Source organism: Parasteatoda tepidariorum, chromosome 4, assembly GCF_982258835.1.
Source record: "Parasteatoda tepidariorum strain Cologne lab strain chromosome 4, Ptep-v5.0, whole genome shotgun sequence".
Classification (NCBI taxonomy): Eukaryota; Metazoa; Arthropoda; class Arachnida; order Araneae; family Theridiidae; genus Parasteatoda; species Parasteatoda tepidariorum.
This window is the reverse complement of record NC_141758.1, coordinates 76773263-76795314: the sequence shown is the minus strand read 5'-3', so window position 1 is coordinate 76795314 and position 22052 is coordinate 76773263. Positions and strand designations below refer to the sequence as shown.

Sequence of the window (22052 nt, the reverse complement as noted above, 5' to 3'; positions counted from 1 at the left end):
AACTGTTACAACTTACACAATAGACAGAGCAAAATCCCCGGTTCGGCTATTTCTGATTAGGAAAGTCCCATTGAGTTTACCAGCAAGTAATTTCTCAGCATCAGCTCGAGAGCAATCTTGCAGCAGCCACGTAGTCTCATTATTATGAGGAAGTTCTTTAACAGAGACAACTCTAAATATGAAAAAAAAAATAAGATTATGAACTTAGAAAATCATGTCAAAACCTGAAACATAACACACAAACAAACGTAAATGAAATTTCATGCCATCAACTTTTAACCTTTTTATCTTGGTATTTCTCTTTTAAAATCTATATATATCTGAATGAAAGCATAAAATTTTCTAGCATATCACTGTCCGAAATCTCCTTTACGCCTAATAAACAAATTTCCACAGTTAAAAAAAATTATTTTTAATAAACAAAATTTTATCACCTTAAAAATATTAGAAGAAAAACCATGAATTTTCAAAGGCCAAAATTTTTTAATGCCTCATAAAATCATCTTTTGATTAAAGTCTAACATCAAGTCCTAATCACAAAACAAACAAAATAACATAAAAGCATAAGAATGCTAAAAAGTCAATTGCTTATAATAATAATAATTAATAGCAACACTAATAATAGATAAAAAATTTCAGTTTTGAAATATTAAGATGAAATTAAAGACATTTGAAAGAAAATAATAATCAAAAATAAAATATAATGTACAGTTAAAAGTTTTAAATCAGTTTTGAAAAAAAAATTTCTTGCAAGAGTTTTGAAAATCATTCAAATATTTTTAATGTGGCATAGTTCTATAACTATGATAGTCATAGGAGGATCTTTAATTTTTATTTTAATTTACCCAGAATTTTTAAAAATGAGAAAGTTTAATATACCAAAGTAAAAAGACATATGTAAAAAGTAATTAATAAATAAGCATTTGATGAACATTTTCATTACTAAATATGAATTAATTGAAAAAATTAACTCTTAAACTAATTGAAACCATCTAAAAGGTACAACAATCAGGCTAAATCTTGACAACCTAATTCCTACTTATTATAATATATATTAGGTATAAAATCTATTCTAAGCCACTAGTAAACAAAGTGTTATTTAACATATAATAAGAATTTGGAGTTTTAAATGGCTTACATTTAGGTATAATATTTAGTTTAGTACACATCATTTGAAAATGCAAATTTAATTCTACACTAAAGTGCGATTTCAAAACAATAAACTTTATAATCAACAAATTGAAGAAGGAAAAATCTAATCTTTTGTTTACGGCTGGTTCAAGTGAAGAAGAATGATAAGCTTCATCAGGCTAAGTGCTGTGAAAAAAGGGCTAAGTACATATTCATAACACATTAATAAATTAACTTACTTCGAGGTACTTTTTTTCGTACTGCATGGATCTTGTAAGAATTGATTAATACTTTCCTTAGATTGATCTTGAGTTGAAATCAGCCTAAATATATCAAAATAACTTAGTAAATATCTTAACAAACATATACATATGACTATAAAAAGGAAAATTTAAGATATAAACAAATAACGATTATAAAAAGCCAAAAGTTAGGATAAATTTGAGCAATTCTAAAACAATTGTTGAAACAAAAACAATTACAATAAAAATTCGACAGTTAAAAATATTACTATGTTATTTATAGAAAATCTTTATTTCTAAACTAGCAAAATTAAAATCTGATGCTTGTAAAAACAAGAAAAAAATTATCATGACTATTGCAGTTTATAAGAAAAAATTAAAGGAAATGTTATTTTTCCATAAATTTTTGGAAAAATTATTAACTTATAAGCTTGGAAAAGTTAGTTATTTGAAATTAGTCTTGGAAAAATAAGAAAAATCTTAACAGAATTTTTTGGCTTTAGTTGTAGATATTGAAGTACACAAAAATACAAGGATATATTGAACGATAAAGAAGGAAAATATTGAATTGATCTTTCATGCTACTTGTGTAAATTTACTTGTAGATTTTATAACTTTATCATTTATTGTAATTAAATATATAAATATTTAATGTAAGTTTTTAGCAGCACATAAAGGATTTTCTTGAATAATTTTTTTCTTTAATTAATAATTTTTAATTAATCATTCTTTAATTAATAATTTTTTTTTATAAAATCTAAAATTTGAACAAAATCATTTAAGAAGTTTTTGAGAAATGGTAATTTTAAAGCACAGCTTTTGTGAAGTATAATTGCTTAAACTTTGTTTCATAATCTTCCAAAAATTGTGTTTTGTAGCTTTCAAAAAGCAGGATATCACTGATATAACAAAAAGTTTGTTTTTATGATTTTTGAAGTTTATTTTATTGTAAAAAAAATATATTGTAGTAAAACAAAATACTCGTACTGGAAAGAAAATAGATAATTACATTTACAGTAATACTGATTCCATAAAAAAAAACTTACATTTGAGCTTGTTCCCTTTGCTTATATAATGAGATCAAATTTGGTTTCTGGGCAGAAATTTCCCTTTCTAATGTGCGGTAAAAGGACATTAGAGGCTTAAGGGCACCGTCTTGCTCTTGAAGGTGACTTTGAAGGGATAATATCCTTCTCTTCACAGATTCAATATCTTTGCATCTACCAAAAATTTTTTATTTTGTTAATATCAAACTTTAAAATATTTAATAAGTAAGGCGTGTCTTACATAGTTTAAAGCACACTTTGTAAGAAATAAAAACATGCACAGTTAGCTTCTCATTAGAAAAATCTTTAAAGCTTATTTTAATTGCTTGTAATGTAACAATGTTCTCCATTAGCGTTTTTAGAAGAGCGGTCAGCCCTGCTTGCCTTTTGATCTCCATAAATGCGCCCTCTTTGTGCTTTATGTAAAAAAAAAAATTTGCCACCCCCAAAAAAACATTGCTTTTTTATTCATATTCCACTTTTTAAAAAAAATATTCACTGTTTAAATAATAATTACACACCGGTAAAATTATCTTTGTTTATAGGCTTAATTCTGCTAAATTAATACTGTTACAAATATTTACTTTGATTGGATTTTTTTCAACTCGTAAAATGTTTATAAGTATCTCTCTTTTTCAAGAAGGGGTGGATATTAATAAATTTTTGAATAATTTTAATTGTTAAAATTACTTTTTAAATAAATACCTTTAAAAAATATCACTTTAAATGTTTATTTTTGATAGATTCCAGTTTAAATTATATAAAAAGCTTTCAAGTTCTTTATCAATAAATATTTTTTTTTAGTTCAGTCTTTTGAAAAATATTTATGTCCAGAAATTGTCTATTAGAATGTCTTCAATTATTTTATACACTACAAATTTTTCTCATAATAAGAAAGAACTATTTTCTGAAATATACAGATAAAATATTTTAAGAGGGTACTTTTAAAATTACTGTTGTCTAAACTCATTTATCACCAAATATTACACATTTTGATAAATTTTTACAGTTTCAAATGAGTTCCCTTTTCTGAATGGCAGCACCCTGCCCTTTTTGAATCCTAGGAAGAACTCTGAAATAATTGCTAAAATATAGAAATAGCTAAATAATCTATAACTTCTTACACTGATATTTATTTAAACTAAAATTATATTATTTACAGCACAGAAAGAATAGACAAAGTTCTCACGTTTCCTATGAAAAAATCCTCCATGCTAATTATCCCTGCCCAGCAATTAAGTAATCCTTGAATTCTGGATTCTCGATATTCATGTTAAGTGGCTGCGACTTACCATATCATTCATGGTACTTTCTTAAAATCATTTATCATTCCTTCACAAACTTAATCATTTTTGGATAGAAAAAATGCCCCAGTTCCTCAATAAAAATTTCATCATCACATAAAGTTTCAACCTTCGCTTATTTTTCAGGAAGCATCAATTGAGCATCAGTTTCTTCATTATCACTCTTGTAGCCATTATTTGCTGTTGAAAAAGTTCAGGCAAAGGGACTGCCTGCATCCAGTTATGCATGCTTTTGGCAGAAAGTGCATAATGGTTTTTATTCATAAAAGATTCACAGGGAACAAAAAAAAGATCAAAAATAAAAGGAATTCGTTTCGTAGAAGTGTCCGTAACGTGATGTTTCACTGTACGTATGTATACCAGATCTGTACATATATACAAAATTTTAAACTCAATCAAAATAAATTTATGTTGTAGAGGCAAATAAGATCTTCCTCCCAAGAAATCTCTTGCATGAAAAAATCGTTTTTATAACTTTCTTCCGGTTAAACTCTATAAGTACTTAATCGGTTATAAATAATAATTTTTTTAATTTAAGAAAAGAAGAAAAAAAAAACTACATGGAGCTCGTAAGAAAAAAAACTAGCGGAGCTATTCATGTAAGAAAAAGAAAGAAGCAGAAAGAAATAAAGACTTACGGAACTTCACCAGGCTTTTTTTGGTATTCTTCAAGCTGACTTTCAAGCAGTCCAATACAGTCACTAATTGCTTCTAAGACGTTTTCCTTCAGAAGTATTTCATTCTGCATTTTGTCAAAGTCTTTGTAAACTTTGTCATATAATTGAGCAGCATTTAGGAAATCCTGATTCAATGACCGCAATATTCTACTGTTGGAGTCCTGCAAAATTATTTGAAGTTGTTGCAAAAATGCATAATATATGAACAAATTATATACTATCCTAATAACTGTTTCCGACAATATTATTGTCATATGCTAAAAAATAATTTTTCAAAAAATTTGTAATGGAGAACCACAATAGTGGACCTATTCCTGTGTTAGCAGACAGTTTACTGGAACAGGGTCCGACTGTATCACTATTTTCATTGCTCACACAAATAGGTATAGTTATATATAGCGAAACTAATTTACAAAATGTTTCAAATCTGAAGCATTAATATTTTTTAAAATTTAAATTAAAAAAAAATATACCTTTTTCTTGCCCTGATAGATTTACTTGTTAAAAATATTGTTTTAGAAAAATTCACGATTGTACAAGGAAAATACAAATAATTATTATTATATTTTAAACCTAGGTAATAAGAAGTCATAATAGTATGAAATGCAATATTTTAGCTCAATTTTGATAATCAAAATTACTGACTCTAATATTTTGTACTCCACTGGCTACTTATTAGTACAGTAGGGAACCGATTATCCGGAACGATCGGGACCATCGCTATTCCGGATAACTGACTTTTCTGGTTTTCTGAATCGCTACAAAAAAACGTTTTTTTTTATTGTTAAACCCAACTAAAATAAATTTTTTTGGAAATAATCTTAAAAAGAAAAAAAACGATGAAGTAATACCCTAATGATTATTTCCAAAATGATGGTAAGGTAAACATCTTTCAAAAAAGAAAGAAAAATCCTAAAATCTTATGGGGGGAAAAAAATTTTTTAAAAAAATGCCGGGAAAATTTTTCGAATTTCGTTCCGGTTTTTTGGTTTTCTGATTTCCGGATAACGGGTTCTGTACTGTATTGCTATTTCTAAGGCTTACACAGAAAATTTTCCCTTTTTGGTCGTTTCTATTTAAATTTTTTTTTTTTTTTTAAATATCACTTATGAGCAAAATCGAGTTAATGCACCCAGAATCGAGTTAGGGTATCCAGATCTGATACATTTTGTGGCAGAATCAGACGTAGGCCTTATACTTGTATGCATAAGTCACGTATATCCTATGTATATAAAGGTTCATACACACATGGGTCATTCGTTAGGAGAAAACAATCTTTTAAGAAATTGAACAAAATATTCTAATGCTGTATAACTTCAAACATTTACCACTTCTACTTAAGCAGAGTGAATTACTACCGATACTGACATGATTATTGTAATTTATTTAACGGTATGAAGTATAAGATTTCAAAAAAGCCTTACCTGAGAAATCCTGGTGAAAGGGTGGATGAGCTTAACATCTAATGTATGATTGTAATGAGCTAAAGAGACATGCTGATAGTGTGTTATGAGGTCTACTACTGATGAAAAGGACAGGGGCTCAGAGAAGCCATATTTACCATTACGGTGGAAGATTTTTATTAGTTTGTTGCTACCTCCTTTCCTGTAAACGAATGTTGGAATATGAATCACACGTGGAAATATGATATCACTTTTAATAGTAATGCACAGAATATGCTAAATACAAGTTATCAGCTTCACATTTTTAGCATAAGTTTGTTAACTAAACAAAGTAAGAAAAAATTAAATACTATATTATATAATTTATTATAAGTTGAGAGCGAATTTTATTTAATTCATATTTATTTTTCAATTTTTGATGAGTAGAAATTGTCTTTCATTTACTAAGAAACAACCAAAATTCACAAATAGGAATTATATGCAAAGCAAGTATAATATTTTTAAAACACACCAAAAACTTTTTCAGTTTGGTTTGGCAGTTTATAGACTTAATAACATTGGTAATTAAGGTCCTTAGAACCTTATTAGACTTCCTTATTTCTACATTTCTTTTTACTAAAAACTTGCCCCTATTCAAAATATGAATTCTCAACTTCTTTATCCATATATTAATATGCATATTCATAACTATTATATCTATTGATAGAAAAAAATAAAGAATTTCAAAACAAGAAAAAAGTTATACATGAGCAATCAACGGTTTTGATAAGGGCTGATCAAGGAAAAGCAACTGTAATTTGATACTCAGAATAAGTCTAATTTTTTCTTTCAACAAAAGAAATGTTCTTGTATTTATATTTATAGTTTGGTTTTAATTTTGAGTACATAAATTTGAGTGACATTTCTTTATTATGTCCACGAACTGTTAACTTATTTTTCATATCCCCCTACGATTTTTGGTATATTTGTAGTATAGCGCATAAGCGGAATCACTATAAGCAAATGAAATCACACTGTAAACAATCAATTATATTGCCATTGTTCAATTAAAAATATTTAGTATTTATGTCATAGTAGAAAAACAAATTATTTTTTAAAAAAACTGCAACAAATACTAAGTCAATAAATGTTTTTCCCTCTATTATTAAAACTTTTAAAGAAATTGTAACTATTTTAGAAGATTTTTTTATCTTAAAAAGATATTCTTCGTAATACTCATAGACATATAGTACTTTATATACATATTCTTATTGTTAACAGTGCTCCGAGGGGACATTTTTTAAACAAAAAACTTTAGATTAATGAAATTATTTCACTAATCACAATAAAATAAAACACTAAACAGTATAATATTAAAATAAACAAAATTCTGTCAAGAAAAGAACTATAGATAATTATGTTTAAATCACATTAGTTTAAAATTGAATTGCATTTCATCAATGAAATTTAAATCATCTGTCAACATTCACAACTTTTGAATTATATAGCAAATATTAAGTTTCAGTAATTATATTTTACTATTCTTACCTTAATGTTAATGTATATTCTCCAGAACCTTTATTAGAAGAATTTCTCACAAGGAATGTACCATCACAAGTATTGGACAATTTTTCATCAACTTCTTCCCTGCAATGAAAAAATTAAAAAGTCAAATCAACATTTTCTAATTATATATATAAAAAAAATACTTATCAAAAGAATTAAAATACAATTCTAAAACTAGGGGCTTAAGTCAGTTCTTTGATGGCTTTGTCTAAATAACACTTTTAATGAATGCTAAGCAATTTTTACAACTGATGTGAGATAGCAGCTATACAGCTAGACTGCATCCTGACCAATTCTATGTTAATTAGAAAAACTGTATGAATTTCAATACAAAGAAAAGACAGTTCTGTACAAATAGTGTTTTCCCCAATATCCAAAAGAGCTTAATAGTCTTAAGCAGATACAGCATCACAAACAGGGTATGTTCAGTCTAATCTGAAGCAAAAGACCCAAGATCGAAGATCTCTTTACCCGCAAACTGAATGAGTATAGGCATAGTCTGGAAAGGTAAATAACCTTCTTTCAAAAACGTTAGTATACTTTTTTAGAAGAGGGAATACTTATAGCTCTGTATCGATAAAAGAAAGCAAGGCAGACTCGGTTAAAGATCAAACCTTAAAAATCTTACCGTGAAATGTCTCCCCAAAACCACTCAGCTTCTTGAAGAGCTTTGTCTTCTGATTTATGGCAATCTTCGGCTATTTGAAGCTTTTCGAAGTCCATTGGAATGGAAACTTGCATGTTGTCTGCCATAACTACAGCCATGTGTGGTAGTTGACCTATTAAAAAAAATTTGTTTTCTATTTAATAAAATTAATAAGGATATTACCAATGAAAAGAACACAAAATAAAGAATCATATGTACTTGGTTGGGATGCAAAATCTGGTAGTTTTTCTCCCCACTCTCCTTTCAAAAGAAGCAATTTAATAATCCTAATGTGAGCTTCTGAGTTTGAAATAAGTTGCCTAAAACAATATCATAAAAACAATGTTAATATACACAATGCTAAATAAATTTGCAAAAAAATCTCACGATAAAAAAATTTTAAATAAAAAAAATGCAATAAAAACATTCCAAATAAAAAAAGTGTTACTTCACAGAACAGAGAATTCTAAAATGCAATAATTAAAATTGAAAGCAAAATAGTTAAAAATGCATTAGTAGAGTATTTTTAAGGAAAAAAGAATTGAAATAATTTATATAAATACAATAACCTGAAATCTCTCAAAAGGCATCGATTAAAATAAATTTAAAAAAATCCAAATATATAATATTATCTTGAATGGTTATGAAATGTTAATTAAAATATCAACAGACATTTTTAAAGTTAAACTAAGCCTCAAATTTTTAACAAACTAATTATTCTACATTGATTACACAATACAGAACCCGTTATCCGGAAATCAGAAAACCGGAAAACCAAAAAACCGGAACGAAATTCGATAAATTTTTCCGCCATTTTAAAAAAAAAAATAATAATTTTTTTCCTCATAAGATTTTAGGATTTTTCTTTCTTTTTTGAAAGATGTTTACCTTACCATCATTTTGGAAATAATCATTAGTGTATTACTCCATCGTTTTTTTCTTCTTTTTAAGATTATTTCCAAAAAAAATTTTTTTTCAGTTGGGTTTAACAATAAAAAAAAACGGCTTTTTGTAGCGATTCAGAAAACCGGAAAAATCTGTTATCCGGAATAGCGATGGTCCCGATCGTTCCGGATAATCGGTTCCCTACTGTACTAATTATTTTTTAATAGACAGGCATGTAGATTCTTAAATAAATATTTATTATAATTCTTTTTTTCTAATATTTACCAAAATTTTAGTGGAAAGAAGTGGAAAGTGGAAAGAAGGTCCAATCAAACAGAAATGAAAAAATAATTGAATTAAATATAGAGGGAAAAATAATTTTTTTTCTGATGCAGCAAAACAAATTGAGACAAAGATTAAATTTTGGAAACACTAATTAAATTTATGTTTGTGATGTGATTGGGTGTTGGGGAACAGCATTTTTTAATGGTGTTGGGAGTAGCAATTTAGATACTGAAGCAAATTTTTTCTGGATAAATTTTTATTAACTTAAAATTCAAAACAGTTTTTTTTATACACCTTACATAATTTAAAAATGTCAGAAATTTAAATAAAAAAGACCAACTTTCTGACATATATGCCTAAAAATAAATTATTTGCAATTTTGTGAAAGATAGCTATTACACAGTAGGTTAAATCTTATTTTTAATTTAACATTTTGAGCAAATGTGAGCTTTGGAGAAGTTTGAATAGGATGATTTAAGCAAATTTAAACATAATTTTTAGCATTTTAAACTTTGACTAATTCTTTACAAATTTAGAGATTTTTCTCAAATTTTATAAGTTACATTTGACGATTGATTGGAAATTAGCAAAATAAATACACAAGAAACTTACTCAATTTTATCCCAAGCTGGACGGAGCAACGTGTGACTCAGGATTCTAATCATGGCATCTGGAAAACTTTTAAATCCTCTGGAATATTGCAAAGAACACACTTTGCAGAAATGAGCCATCAATGTTTGCAAAGTTACTTTGTGGTGTACTGGCAATTTCTGAACAAGTTCTCCTAAGTACATGGCACATTGCTTGTCATTATGAATTTCTGAAAGAATAGCAGAGAATTTTTAAACAGGAACTATTAGCACATTTAATATGCGACATATTCAAAAAAAAGAATCTACTTACTAGAAGCATCAACAAATTTTTCATAGCTTTTAACAGGTATCACAGGATTGGGCAATTCCCGAAGGTATTTGATTAAGGCACTGGTTATGCAAGAGAGAGGATATCCCTTGAACTCTACGTTTTTGGTATCTGCAATTTAAATTTTTATTTGTATTAGAGTGACATAAGTTAATGTAATAAAAAAGGCTGTTTAAATATTACAAATGCACATTTTCAACAAAATTGAACTACTCTATGCATTGAAAGATTTTTTTAATAAACTATATTACACAAATTTTTTTACAATTACAGTTTCATTCTTTCTTTTTTCTTCTTTTATACTATGGCAATTTGAGTCAAATTTAGGCATCACTTTAACTATACCCACTGCAAGAAAGGAAGAAAAAAATGAATTTGCAAATTTCTTCTCCTTTACGATGTAAGTATAATATTTGAATAGCTCCTTAATTAAAAATTAACTATATTTAAATTTAATTTCTAATAACTATAATAAACTATATATAAACCTATAATAAATAATGTATGGATATAGTATTTCAATTAAGTACAAGGGTTCAATTTTGTAGAGTAGCTATATTTTATTTTAATTATTACCTTTTTTAAAATAATGTAACTAATAATAGTCAAATTTGTAATATTTAACAAAAAAAAGTAATTTAAATCTTAGTGAAGCAAGAAAAAAAAATTATAATAATAATAATAATATTTTCGCAACTTATAGCCTATGTTCCCTTTAGTAATTAAGCATGGTAGCTTTGCAGTTAAAAATCCTTATAGTTAAATTTTATTTTAAGGAAAGAATTTTTTTCAATCAATTAAAATCCAGTAATTTTTCAATAATGGAGTTAAAAAAATTTGCGAGGATGTTTTATCTACAAAAACTGTGGAGGATAAATAATAACTCCTTTAAATAAAATCAATGACAAATGTAAAAATAATTTTTACTTAAAAACATTAGATTGAAAAGAAATAATAGCAGAATTACATTTACCTTCATTTTGTCTTTGCTTGCTTTTAAGTTGAGTGTGACTATGATTGTGTGTTTTATAGGCTAAGTATAAATCAATATCTGCAAATAGGAAAAAATATAACTGTTTGCCCATTGCACACATTGGTTATTAAGTAAATTCTTAAAAATAGGGCATAAATAATTTAATTTCCTCATAATACATGCATCAGAGTTCCCCCTCCATTTCAGAAAAAATAAAATTCCGTAACTTTTCCAAGTATATTAGGAAAATTTCAAAGAAAATCCAGATCATGTTTAATCTGCACTATGCAATTTCTTATCAGAAAACTTTGATTTTTCCTTTTTGTAATGTCGAATATTCGATTTTATGAACAAAATAATATTGGATGAGTATGGAAAAGTAGAAAAGCTTCACAAAAATGTGAAATTTTTAACAATAAATATTTATAAAGGATGTTAGAATTATTTGACTTGAATCTCAATAACTGATTACTGTATTTTTCAGGCTTTTGCAAAGAAAAAAGAAATGCAACTTTCACTGATTTTTAGAGTCAAAATAAAATTCCCTGACTATTCTAGGTTTTGGCCCTGAATAAAAGTTTATGAAAAATACATTATAAAAAATATTTTGTTAACCCTGCTGAGCATGAGTTTCGGCTTTTTTTAAAACTTTTAGCTGCAAGCTTTCCCGCATTTAAAAAATAAAAATAAAATAAAAAATGGTTTCTGCTATGAAATTTAATGGGAGAGTAGTGCATAGCAGGAAAATTTTTGTACAATTCTATCCAGGGACTTTAAGGGTAAAGATAGTTTAAGATGAATTAAGCGGTAAAGATAGTTTAAGATGAATTTTTTGATAAATTATTTGTTAATTTCTTTTTAAAAAAACATAGAAATAACTTGTAAAATTTTTTAGCAAAAATGAATACAGAAAAAATTTTTTTTTTTTTTTCTGAATCAAGTTAAAACTGTAAATATAATATAATTTCTCATTAAATCTAAATTTACATTCAATCTGTAATACTAAGAAAAGTTTGAAAACTCTAAAAATAAATTTACTGATATTAAAATATTACCTTTATTTTGTTTTGCTAGGGTTTCAATTTCTTGAATATATTTTAGGACTAGTGTTGGGGCATGCTGATCAGCCACATTGAATTCTAAAGACAAATCTTGTCCCAAAGAAGCTGGAAAAAATGAAAAACCAGTTAATTAAAAAAAATTAATCATCCGAACTGTTAATTAATAGGAATAATATCAGATGAACAGTAAAACAGCTAATTTATTAACTGAAAAAATCTTCAGACAAAATAAAAACGAAAAGAAAAAAAAAGTAATACAGTACAGAACCCGTTATCTGGAAATCAGAAAACCGGAACGAAATTCAATAAGTTTTCCCGCCATTTTTTTAAAAAAAAATTTTTTTTCCTCATAGGATTTTAGGATTTTTCTTTCTTTTTCGAAAGATGTTTACCTTACCATCGTTTTGGAAATAATCATTAGTGTATTACTTCATCGTTTTTTCTTCTTTTTAAGATTATTTCCAAAAATATTTGTTTTTTTTAGTTGGGTTTAGCAATAAAAAAAAAACGGTTTTTGTAGCGATTCAGAAAACTGGAAAAATCAGTTATCCGGAATAGCTATGGTCCCGATCGTTCCGGATAATCGGTTCCCTACTGTATTAGATTCTTTTCTTTAGGAAATAAGCTAATAAAGCCTCAATTATTGGTAAAATACCAATTATTTACCATAAAATATAAGGAATAAAATAAACACTTGCATTAAGATTTTTGCCTAGGTAATAAAAAAAGAATTCTTTTTTTTAATATAAATTCTGGAAATTTTTTTTAATTTTAAGCTATAAAATAAGCAATAACAGTAAAGCTCACAAAATAGTAAATATTGTAAATGCTAAGATTTCACGTAAGTTTAAAGAATAAAAGTGCAATTTTTAATAAAATAATAGTAAATAAATTAAATGAACATATCTCCTAAGATCTCTGAAAATAGTGAATTAAATTCCTATCAATATAATTCCGGAGAAACTAAAATTTAAACTCCAGAAAAAATTTCAACATGGAAATTCCCTAACATTAAAGGAATACATATTTCATGTAAGTTTAAACAATGAAAATGTCATTTTTATTCAAATATGGTGATAAGTAGTAAAAGTAACAAAAGTAATTAATTCGATTTGTTAATAAACCTTCATTAAATGGCTTGTCTAGTTATTAGAAGATTGTACTCCCCCCCCCACCAAAAAAAATATATAATAAATAAATAAGGAAAAAATTAGTTTGTCTACACAAAATAAAATTCATGAAAATTTGTTTTAAGTTAATGAAATATTTGTTAATATTTGTGCCTTATTCGATTTTTAATCATAAGCAGTTAATTTCAGAATTAAATGCTAACAAATCATTTATAATTAATTATTCAGTATAAAGTTAAAAATAAGAATTTAAAAATAATTTCTTGCTAGTAAGTATAATTTATAATTCATTTCTTGTTAGTAAGTTTTTCTGACAAAGAAGTAAAAAATAATTATTCAATATAAAACAAGTTTAAGAATTTAAATTATTTGTGAATTAAAGAAATTAATATAAGTTATTATTAGAAGCTTATTTCAGAATTAAGTGATCAAGCCAAAAATAGGTATTAAAAATAATTTGTTGTGTGTAAATGAAATTTATAATGTGATGTAATATTTGATACAACTTAAGTAGCTAACAGAAAAAAAAGTATTTGCATGATACCAGATTAGTTTTAAATTTGCACTTTCTATGTATAACAAAACACCACAAGATTAATGATCACCAATTGAAATATAGTTTCTTCAAGAAAGTTCTTAAACTCAGCTTATAAACCCTTTTACACAGAAATGTTACAACTTGAAAATCCCACTCAATCAGCTGAGCTTAAAAAATGGTAGAAAGGGTTAAATTTAAAAATATGCTGACCTTGCCATCTCATCTATATTCATTTCATGAAAGTCAGCGTGTGTTTTCAAGGACAAAAGTGATCAAAAAAGGATTCAATGCAAAAAGTAGAAGAAAAAAAACCTGTTTAATCCCTTGATGCAACAGGCAGAATGGTTGGATGACTAGCACTCAATGATGCATACATTCTTCAGAAATATTTAAATTTAAGCACAGGCACACATGCATTTATCTTTTTTAACACAGGTGGAAACTTAAGAAAATGCTCATTAAAACTAACCAAAAATTTAACAATTGCACACAGAACAGAATTAACCAAGTGTCTTAATTTAAAATATTTATTAGTTGCTCCAGATATTTGCATACAGTAATTACTTTGAACAATATTGTTGAGTTTTTTAATGATCAGACAAATTCTGTAATTTAAAATATTCTCCTGATAAAATTGACGAAAAAAACAACTTCCACCCTTAATATTATTATGAAGTTATTTTAAGACATCAAAGACATAGTAAGTTAAAAAAGAATCCTTTTAACAGTAACGGCTATTTTACATTTCCTTAATTTTCATTTCAACTTTATTATTAATTTTTTTAATATTAAAAAGTAATGCATAGTATTACATAAATAGGATTTAATAACTTTAATAGATATTAGATTCACAAAAAGTTAAATGCAGTATAGTGAATATTATAGTGCTTTTAGTATTGCAGGATTTTTTTTCAACTTCTATATTTTTATTTTATTTAAACTGATGAAATTTTTAATTAAATATTTCAAAATTAAGGTGCATATTTTTTTATCTTTTGCTAGATTAATAAATTTTTACTCCTATTTTTACATTCACTCATTTAAAAAATTTACAATAAATGTTTTTTAGTGGCGTTTTAAATGTTTAGATTATTTAATCCCTTACTTCTTGCTATCTGAACTATACACCAGATTGAATCTATACACCAGATGGCAGCTACAGACTGTTCGCAATGTGTTTAGAGATAGTTTATTTTAAACAAGCACTCAAACAAGTAAAATAAAAATTAATTCAATACTTATAAATGAATACATACATTGTACGTACACTTAGTTTTAAATTTTCTTAATAATACTAAAACATAGATTAATAAAAAGAAGAATAAAACTAGTAACACTTTTATGACAATTTTCTTCAAAACCTGTAACCATTAAGGACTTTATTTTCATTACTCATTATATTCCACTATATTCCTTTCGATATCTTATTTATATTCTTGTCTAAAATGGTCTTTACTTTCATTTTCTTAAATTATGGGAATTTTATATCTTTTAAATATTTTTTTACAATAAACATAAAGTGAATTTAAAATGTGAATTTAAATTTTTTTTTAAAATTTTCTTAAAATGTTTTACTTACAATGCCTGACAAGAGTCCACATACATAAGAAATAACCAAGAATATTTTATAAACGCAGAATAACTTTAATTAAGAGAGCTAATATCTTAGCAAAAAAGCTATTTTGTTACTTTAAACATTCTAAAAGAACAAACCCCAAACATTAATTAAATGAATTAGTGACATATCTTCCAACTATGTCGGACAACCATATTGCTTAACCAAGATCAAAAGGCAGAGTCTGCAAAAAGCAGCCGTAGGGGATTAGCAATGATTGGATAACTATGGATATCCATTAACTGGCAATAACCATACATAATAAACAAAATGATTATTTAATGAGACAGAATGTTTGTTAGTTCATAAAATTTGTTATATTCCTATTCGTAAAAACCAAATGAACTAAAAATAATTTATATGAATACATATAGAAATAAACTAAAATATATAGCAAAACCTAATCACTACATCATAATTTAAGTCAGTGAATAGAAAAAAAGCACATTTACCAGCAGAATTTTTCTCATGCTTATTCTGGGAAGTGCAGAGTGTATTGAAATTGCTTGAGTTGTGTGAACAGTGTCCACAGACTAAAATAAAGAATAAAAATTTCTATTAAATTTGTAACAAATTGGAATTATATAAATTGTTTATCACATTTTCTCATGTTTTTTCACTAAAAGGCAGCCAATAGATTTCAGATGGAATCATTGTTATATAATTATAGGAACTTTTACACTAATCACTATTTTTCCATCTCCGTTAAATTAATCAATATTTGTAAAATGAAAAGAGCTAAATATTCTTATTATTTGAAATTCTTAAGATACATTTTAGCCAATAAATAGCTTAATAAACTTGTGATCACAATTAAAAACAAAACATTTGCTAATTATTAATTAACTTTAATACAATTAATAAATTTTAATTTAAAAATATTTAATATTCAATCAATGGAAGATATATCATAACTTCTATATAAATCAAGATAATTAATAATTTCTTTATAAATCAAATTATTTTATCACGAAATTAATCATTTTGAAAATTTCTTTTAAAATATTACACTATAGTATAATAAATCATTGTTTTTATACATTACTTTAAAATTTACTTTTAAAATACTTTTGATTTTTGCAGACATAAGAATAATAATAAAAGAAATATTAATAGAAATTTACTTCTGCAATAATGAAAGGCAATGTAAGTTTAAAGCTACTTATTACAGCAAAAAGAGTAATGAATTATTCCTGTAAAAAACTTATTTATAAATCAAAATATTTTATCAGGAAATTAATCATTTTCAATTAAAATTTCTTTTAAAATATTACACTATAGTATGATAAATCATTGTTTTTATGCATTATTATTTTAGAATGCAAAAGTTTTTAGTAAATTTACAAGATAATGATAAGAAAAAAATTGACTAATATTTTTTAAGAACAGGTACATTTTATAGCTGTGGTACATTTTATAGATGTTTATTTAATTTAAAGTGCCAATATAAATTTTGCAGTTGTAATGAAATTTTTAGCTTTTTAAGAATGTTAAAAGTTTCTATAAAGCTCATTATAAAACTACTGCTGCAAAGAATGAAAGCAGATTTTTATATGAAAAATTAGAAGTGTTAATTTTTTCATCAATTAATAAGACAAAGAACTACTATACTCTACAACTAAAACAACTAACCTTGACACAAGTGAGTCTTATGCATCAAGTTGTAAAAACGTAAATGGCACTCTTCGCAGTGCAATAAAGATGGTTCAAAAAGTTTAGTAGTTGAAGATACACCTAAAAATGTGACCATAAATTAGATATAAGTAAAAAATAAATAAAACAAATATATTAAAATAAATAATTAAGTGGAACTTACTATCTTCTTTGAACAATGAACTACTTTGCATTGGATTCTAAATTGAATAAAAATATGATGTCAGTTCCAAAATTAATAACAAGTAATTAAATTTCAAAGCCAAAAAAATTTTATATAAAATTTTTTTAATTTAAAATCTTTGAAAATTGTATTTGCAAAATACAATTATAACATAAAATAACATTATTATAATCGAATTCATGATCATTTCAATATTAAAATAAAAAATTAAAAAATACAACTAATACATAAAATAAAATTATTGTAAGCAAATTCATTATCATTTAATGTTCTTAAAAAAGACAAACATAATATGAAATAATAAAATTATTGTATTATAATAAAATTTTGAACAAAAAAAAATGTGTACACTAAATTTAGATTTTCACATTTTATTTTTTGAAAAATAAACTATACTTTTTTGTTCCAGTTTGTAATATCCAAAGGACATTTTTCATACTGGCATTTTTTATGAAACTATTCAAAATTTGAATTATTCTTTTCAAGCTATGAAGTTTTTATTTACTCATAAAATTTTTCCCATCAATTTCTTTCTTTTTGTTATTTTTAGTTTTTAATAATAATGATTTAATTTTAATTATTTCAATAAATTTTTTCTTAAATTTTTCAACACTTTGTACATGATTTAATATAATTAAATCTTGAAATTTAATTAAGACGCAATTTTAAAACTTTATTAAGATAAATAAAATCTTAAAAACTGCAAGTAAATCAACAATATTTGACTGTTTTAATACAATAAACATTAAGTTTAAAAATTTTTCAACAGAAAATGAAAACATATAATTTGCATTAAAAAAGATACATAAATGTCAAGAAAAAAAGGACATAAGGAATGAATACTAAGATAATACAAATACAGATAAAAGATTTAAGACCTGAAATATCCTATGTCTTAACAATATTTACTGTTTTTTCAACAATATTTATTTACAATGATCCATTTAGTCAAATATTAATTACATTTACTTATAATGATACATTTACAAAATAATTAAACAGTCAAACACAACTTTTTAAAAAATAATAAAATAAGTATTTGAATAAAGATATCTACATCCAGGAGTAACGAAAAATACAACTTTTTTGTTTTTTTTCTTCCTTAGATAAATAAAATTTAAAAAAAGAATGTATATTTTTTAAATTTAGATTTATTTACGACAAAAAATGAAAAGTTTTTGCTATCAATGAATTAAAAAGGGGAAAAAAATAAATACTTACAGCACCACAACTGAGGTGTTCTACCCCAGCAGAAATGGCCTTTTGGTAATATTCTTCTTTAATGCCCATTTTCTGAAATAGAAAATAATCATATTTATAATGTATTAAATTTTTTAATTTCTTAATTCATCCTAATTTAAAATTTTGAAGATTATATAAATTAAGGTAACTTAAGAGTTTTTTTACAACAGAATAATGTTTTAATAAGTGTAATGATAAAAATTATAAAATAAATACCTCTGTCTTAAACAAACGCACAAAAAAAATCAATTTTTTTTAATAGGGTCCAGTATTAAGAAAATACAATTAATGAAATAACCTGCATTAAAAATTTTTTTCAATAAATTTGTAAAACTTTTTTAAAAAAAGATTGGTTCTAGATATTTTGGTTTTAAATATGAAAAACGGATATGAATAAATAAAAGAAATTTCTATAAAACCTTGTGATACTTAACAATATTAGAATCAAACTTAACTATATACAAATCATTATTATTGGATCAGATTACAAAATATTTGAAACAACCACTTAAGATAGGAAAAAAACAAACAAATTTAGGTACAAAACAGCTGTTAGCAGAAACCAAACGATTTTATAGACTTCCACATAAAAATACAAAATAATGTAATGTAATACCAAAGAATTAGGGCCTGAAATACTAAATAATGAATCTGTTTAGAAACCAAACGATTTTAGAAGCTTGAAAAACCAAAGATTTAAAACGAACGTTTTAAATAGTAAACTAAATAATGTAAATATCAAGTTCGATTAAATCATAAATACGTGCATGTAAAAGTATACATGTCATATATTGTTTGTAAAAATTAATTATTTCTCAAAATAATAAATTTTTAAAATAATTACACTTGATTTTAATTGCGAAACCGAATGATACAGAATACACTCTTAAACAGCACAGTTAAAGATTCGGCAAAACAGCTGTTTTCTAAAACAGATATTACACGCTGATTAGCGTCAAAATCTAATCAGAATCAAACCTAACTATTACAGTATCAGAATTAAAAGTTTAAATAAATAACAAGACATATGGGGTTTACAAAAGCTTAAATAAAAAATAAAAAAAAAACGATTAAAAGGAAAGAAAAAGAAAACGATTATCATAATAAAGTTTTTAAAAAAATCAAACGATATTTAAAAATTAAATTTAACTTTAATAACACTAATTAAAAACGAACCTGTGCAATGGAGTACCTAGATGGGGGCCGACAATGTCGGAAAGGATCCAATCTCGGACTCATCCGAAAACGGATGAGAATTTTTAGTCATGAAAGGATTGAAAGGATCAGGTAGTGGCAGAAAGACTCGACCCGTTTGCGCTGCTGAGAGAGAAGAGTGACCAAGATAAAGAGGGTTAAAGTTCACTGCCATAGCGATAAAAAGTTTCTCGCATACAAAAAAAGCTTTCACAAATCAACCGAGAGCGATACAGAAAGGCCTTGGACATTGCTCGTTTTTTTAAGCTTTCAAACACCAAGCCCGGGATAGCACATAAATCAATAAGTAAAGATAAACTTACTTTAATAGAGAGAGGAAGAAAAAAAAATGAATACATCTACTGAGGCAAAATTGAGTGAAATGAATCAAGAGAGAGCCTCATTTTTTTTGCATACAGTATATTACGAACTGTTGGAATATCTAATCTCCTCATAAACGTGGCACTTAAGACGATACTCGGTTGAAATAGTTCAACGGCCTTGGTGAAAGTAAGGTTTAAGATTAAATAATTAACTTGGAAATCGACATAGATATAATGTAATAGTCAATGTCCTTTTTTTTACCAATTTTTAATTCCAATTGATTTTTTAATTAAGAAACATGCAATTAAAAAAGTATTCAATGTGTTAAAGATATCTTAACAAAACATTAAGGGTGCATTATTTACGCGCGTTGTTCTTTTTCCTCAATTAATCAATATATCCAAGTAAGAGTTTGAGGTAATTAATTTTCATTTATGAATTATACTAATTTTGAATCAAACTCAGAAGACAAGAAAACTTCCTATTATTACACGTAAAGGGAATCCAGTAAAATTATAAACAGGCATCATAAATGTGCCATTTAAAATGTAAAAACTCAGTAACTTTGTTTTAAACGTGACTCAGAAAACAAAAGAATTCATAAATGATGTATTAGAAAATATTAGCCTTTCTTGAGAAGATCTTTTTAATTCCCGACAATGAACGGTAAACCCATATCATTAAATTTGCAGCTTTCAATGCATACACTTAAAATTTTGAACCGAACCCAGAAGATGAGGAAACTCCATGTTTTTAGCCATTTAAGGCCAACTTGTCAATCTGATTAATTACAATGGAGATTTTGGAAAGAGTTGTGGCTTACCGTAACTCAGATTCACCGCGCATGCGTGAAAATTTCCAAACAAATCGCAGGGTAGCTAAGGATTTATAAAATAAAGTTATCTTTACGGTTAATCTATGCAAAGTCTCACTAATAACAATCAGATATCGTAACCATTAAAAAAATTTTTAAATCTGACGCTCAATTCTTGACGCCTTAAACAGATAATATATCAAATCAACACCAATATTTCCGAATATTCGATGTTATATAAATTTCAATAGCATGCTGTATTTAAGCAAGTAAACGTGGTTTCCCTACACGTTACCTATGTTTTATGACTTAAAAGTTTATAGCAGCAATAAAATATAATTGAACACTTAGAAGTTGTAAGAAAGCTATAATAATAACTTATTATTTAATAAATAGGTGAATTATTGAAGATTCAGTAAGAAAAAAAACGAGTAACTGAAAATTATTAGTGATATACAAGAGCGCTACGAATTTCAATTTATACTCGTAGCAAAGATTTACAGAGTTGAATATGACCTGTTGAAATTAACGTTCGTAATGTAAAACATAATAAATAAATAAAAATTAATAAAATATATTACGTTAAAAAAAGAAAGAGGGGGCAAGAGAGAGAACCAGTTCTAAGCGGTATATTGATATGCAGCTTAGATATCTTCAGCAAGGTCACGTGGTGTGAGGACGTGCTGTGAATATCTATCTATTGAACATCAATTGTCCAAGGCGAAGTTTAGAATGGTTTATTATTTTTGTTTCATGATTAAGATTTTTTTACATTCTTTTTTATCTACACTAAATTAAGTTTTAAAATCGTATAATTTTTACAGATTACTTAAAGGAAAAAAAAAAAAAAAAACTAAATTAACGTATGGACTATTACAATAAATCATTCAAACCCTATTAGAATGCTCTATAAGTTATGTTATTTTAAACTATAAAGCGTTTAATATTGTTCTTAATTTACTGAATATTGGAATAAATTCAAAAAAGTAAATATTTCTCGTTATTATTAATCATTTGCTATTAATAAATTTAAAGCTTTAATAATAAAAGTTTCACAAATACTGATTAGTTCTATATTTGAATAAATTAAAAGCGGTAACTATTTTTGTTCGATATCTTTTACTCCTAGTATTTAAATGATATTTTAAATTTCAGTCATTAAATATATTAACATCTTAAATTATTTTTCATAAAATGTTCAGTTAACATACATTTCAATGGTATGTAACAATTATTATT

The 22052-nt window shown here is 25.7% G+C and overlaps 1 protein-coding gene across 3 annotated transcripts in view; it reads right to left on the bottom strand.

The window, feature by feature from the left end:
• LOC107441029 (phosphatidylinositol 3-kinase regulatory subunit alpha) overlaps positions 1-22052 on the bottom strand; it is a 49168-nt gene that overhangs the window by 2683 nt on the left and 24433 nt on the right. Inside the window, exons 1-17 of one of the 3 annotated variants that reach the window (XM_087161390.1) lie at positions 19658-21235; positions 18461-18532; positions 17219-17255; positions 17035-17136; positions 15855-15935; positions 12114-12224; positions 11059-11136; positions 10068-10196; positions 9777-9984; positions 8214-8314; positions 7977-8127; positions 7331-7429; positions 5825-6005; positions 4362-4561; positions 2420-2593; positions 1371-1454; positions 17-172 (exon numbers count right to left, since the gene is read on the bottom strand). In XM_087161390.1, coding sequence (XP_087017516.1) covers positions 17-172; positions 1371-1454; positions 2420-2593; positions 4362-4561; positions 5825-6005; positions 7331-7429; positions 7977-8127; positions 8214-8314; positions 9777-9984; positions 10068-10196; positions 11059-11136; positions 12114-12224; positions 15855-15935; positions 17035-17136; positions 17219-17255; positions 18461-18532; positions 19658-19720 — 2027 coding nt within the window. In that variant the 5' untranslated portion in view covers positions 19721-21235. Of the gene's footprint in view, positions 1-16; positions 173-1370; positions 1457-2419; positions 2594-4361; positions 4562-5824; positions 6006-7330; positions 7430-7976; positions 8128-8213; positions 8315-9776; positions 9985-10067; positions 10197-11058; positions 11137-12113; positions 12225-15854; positions 15936-17034; positions 17137-17218; positions 17256-18460; positions 18533-19657; positions 21236-22052 lie in introns of those variants that run through there. The other 2 variants (XM_087161387.1, XM_087161389.1) reach the window with 2 other exon arrangements.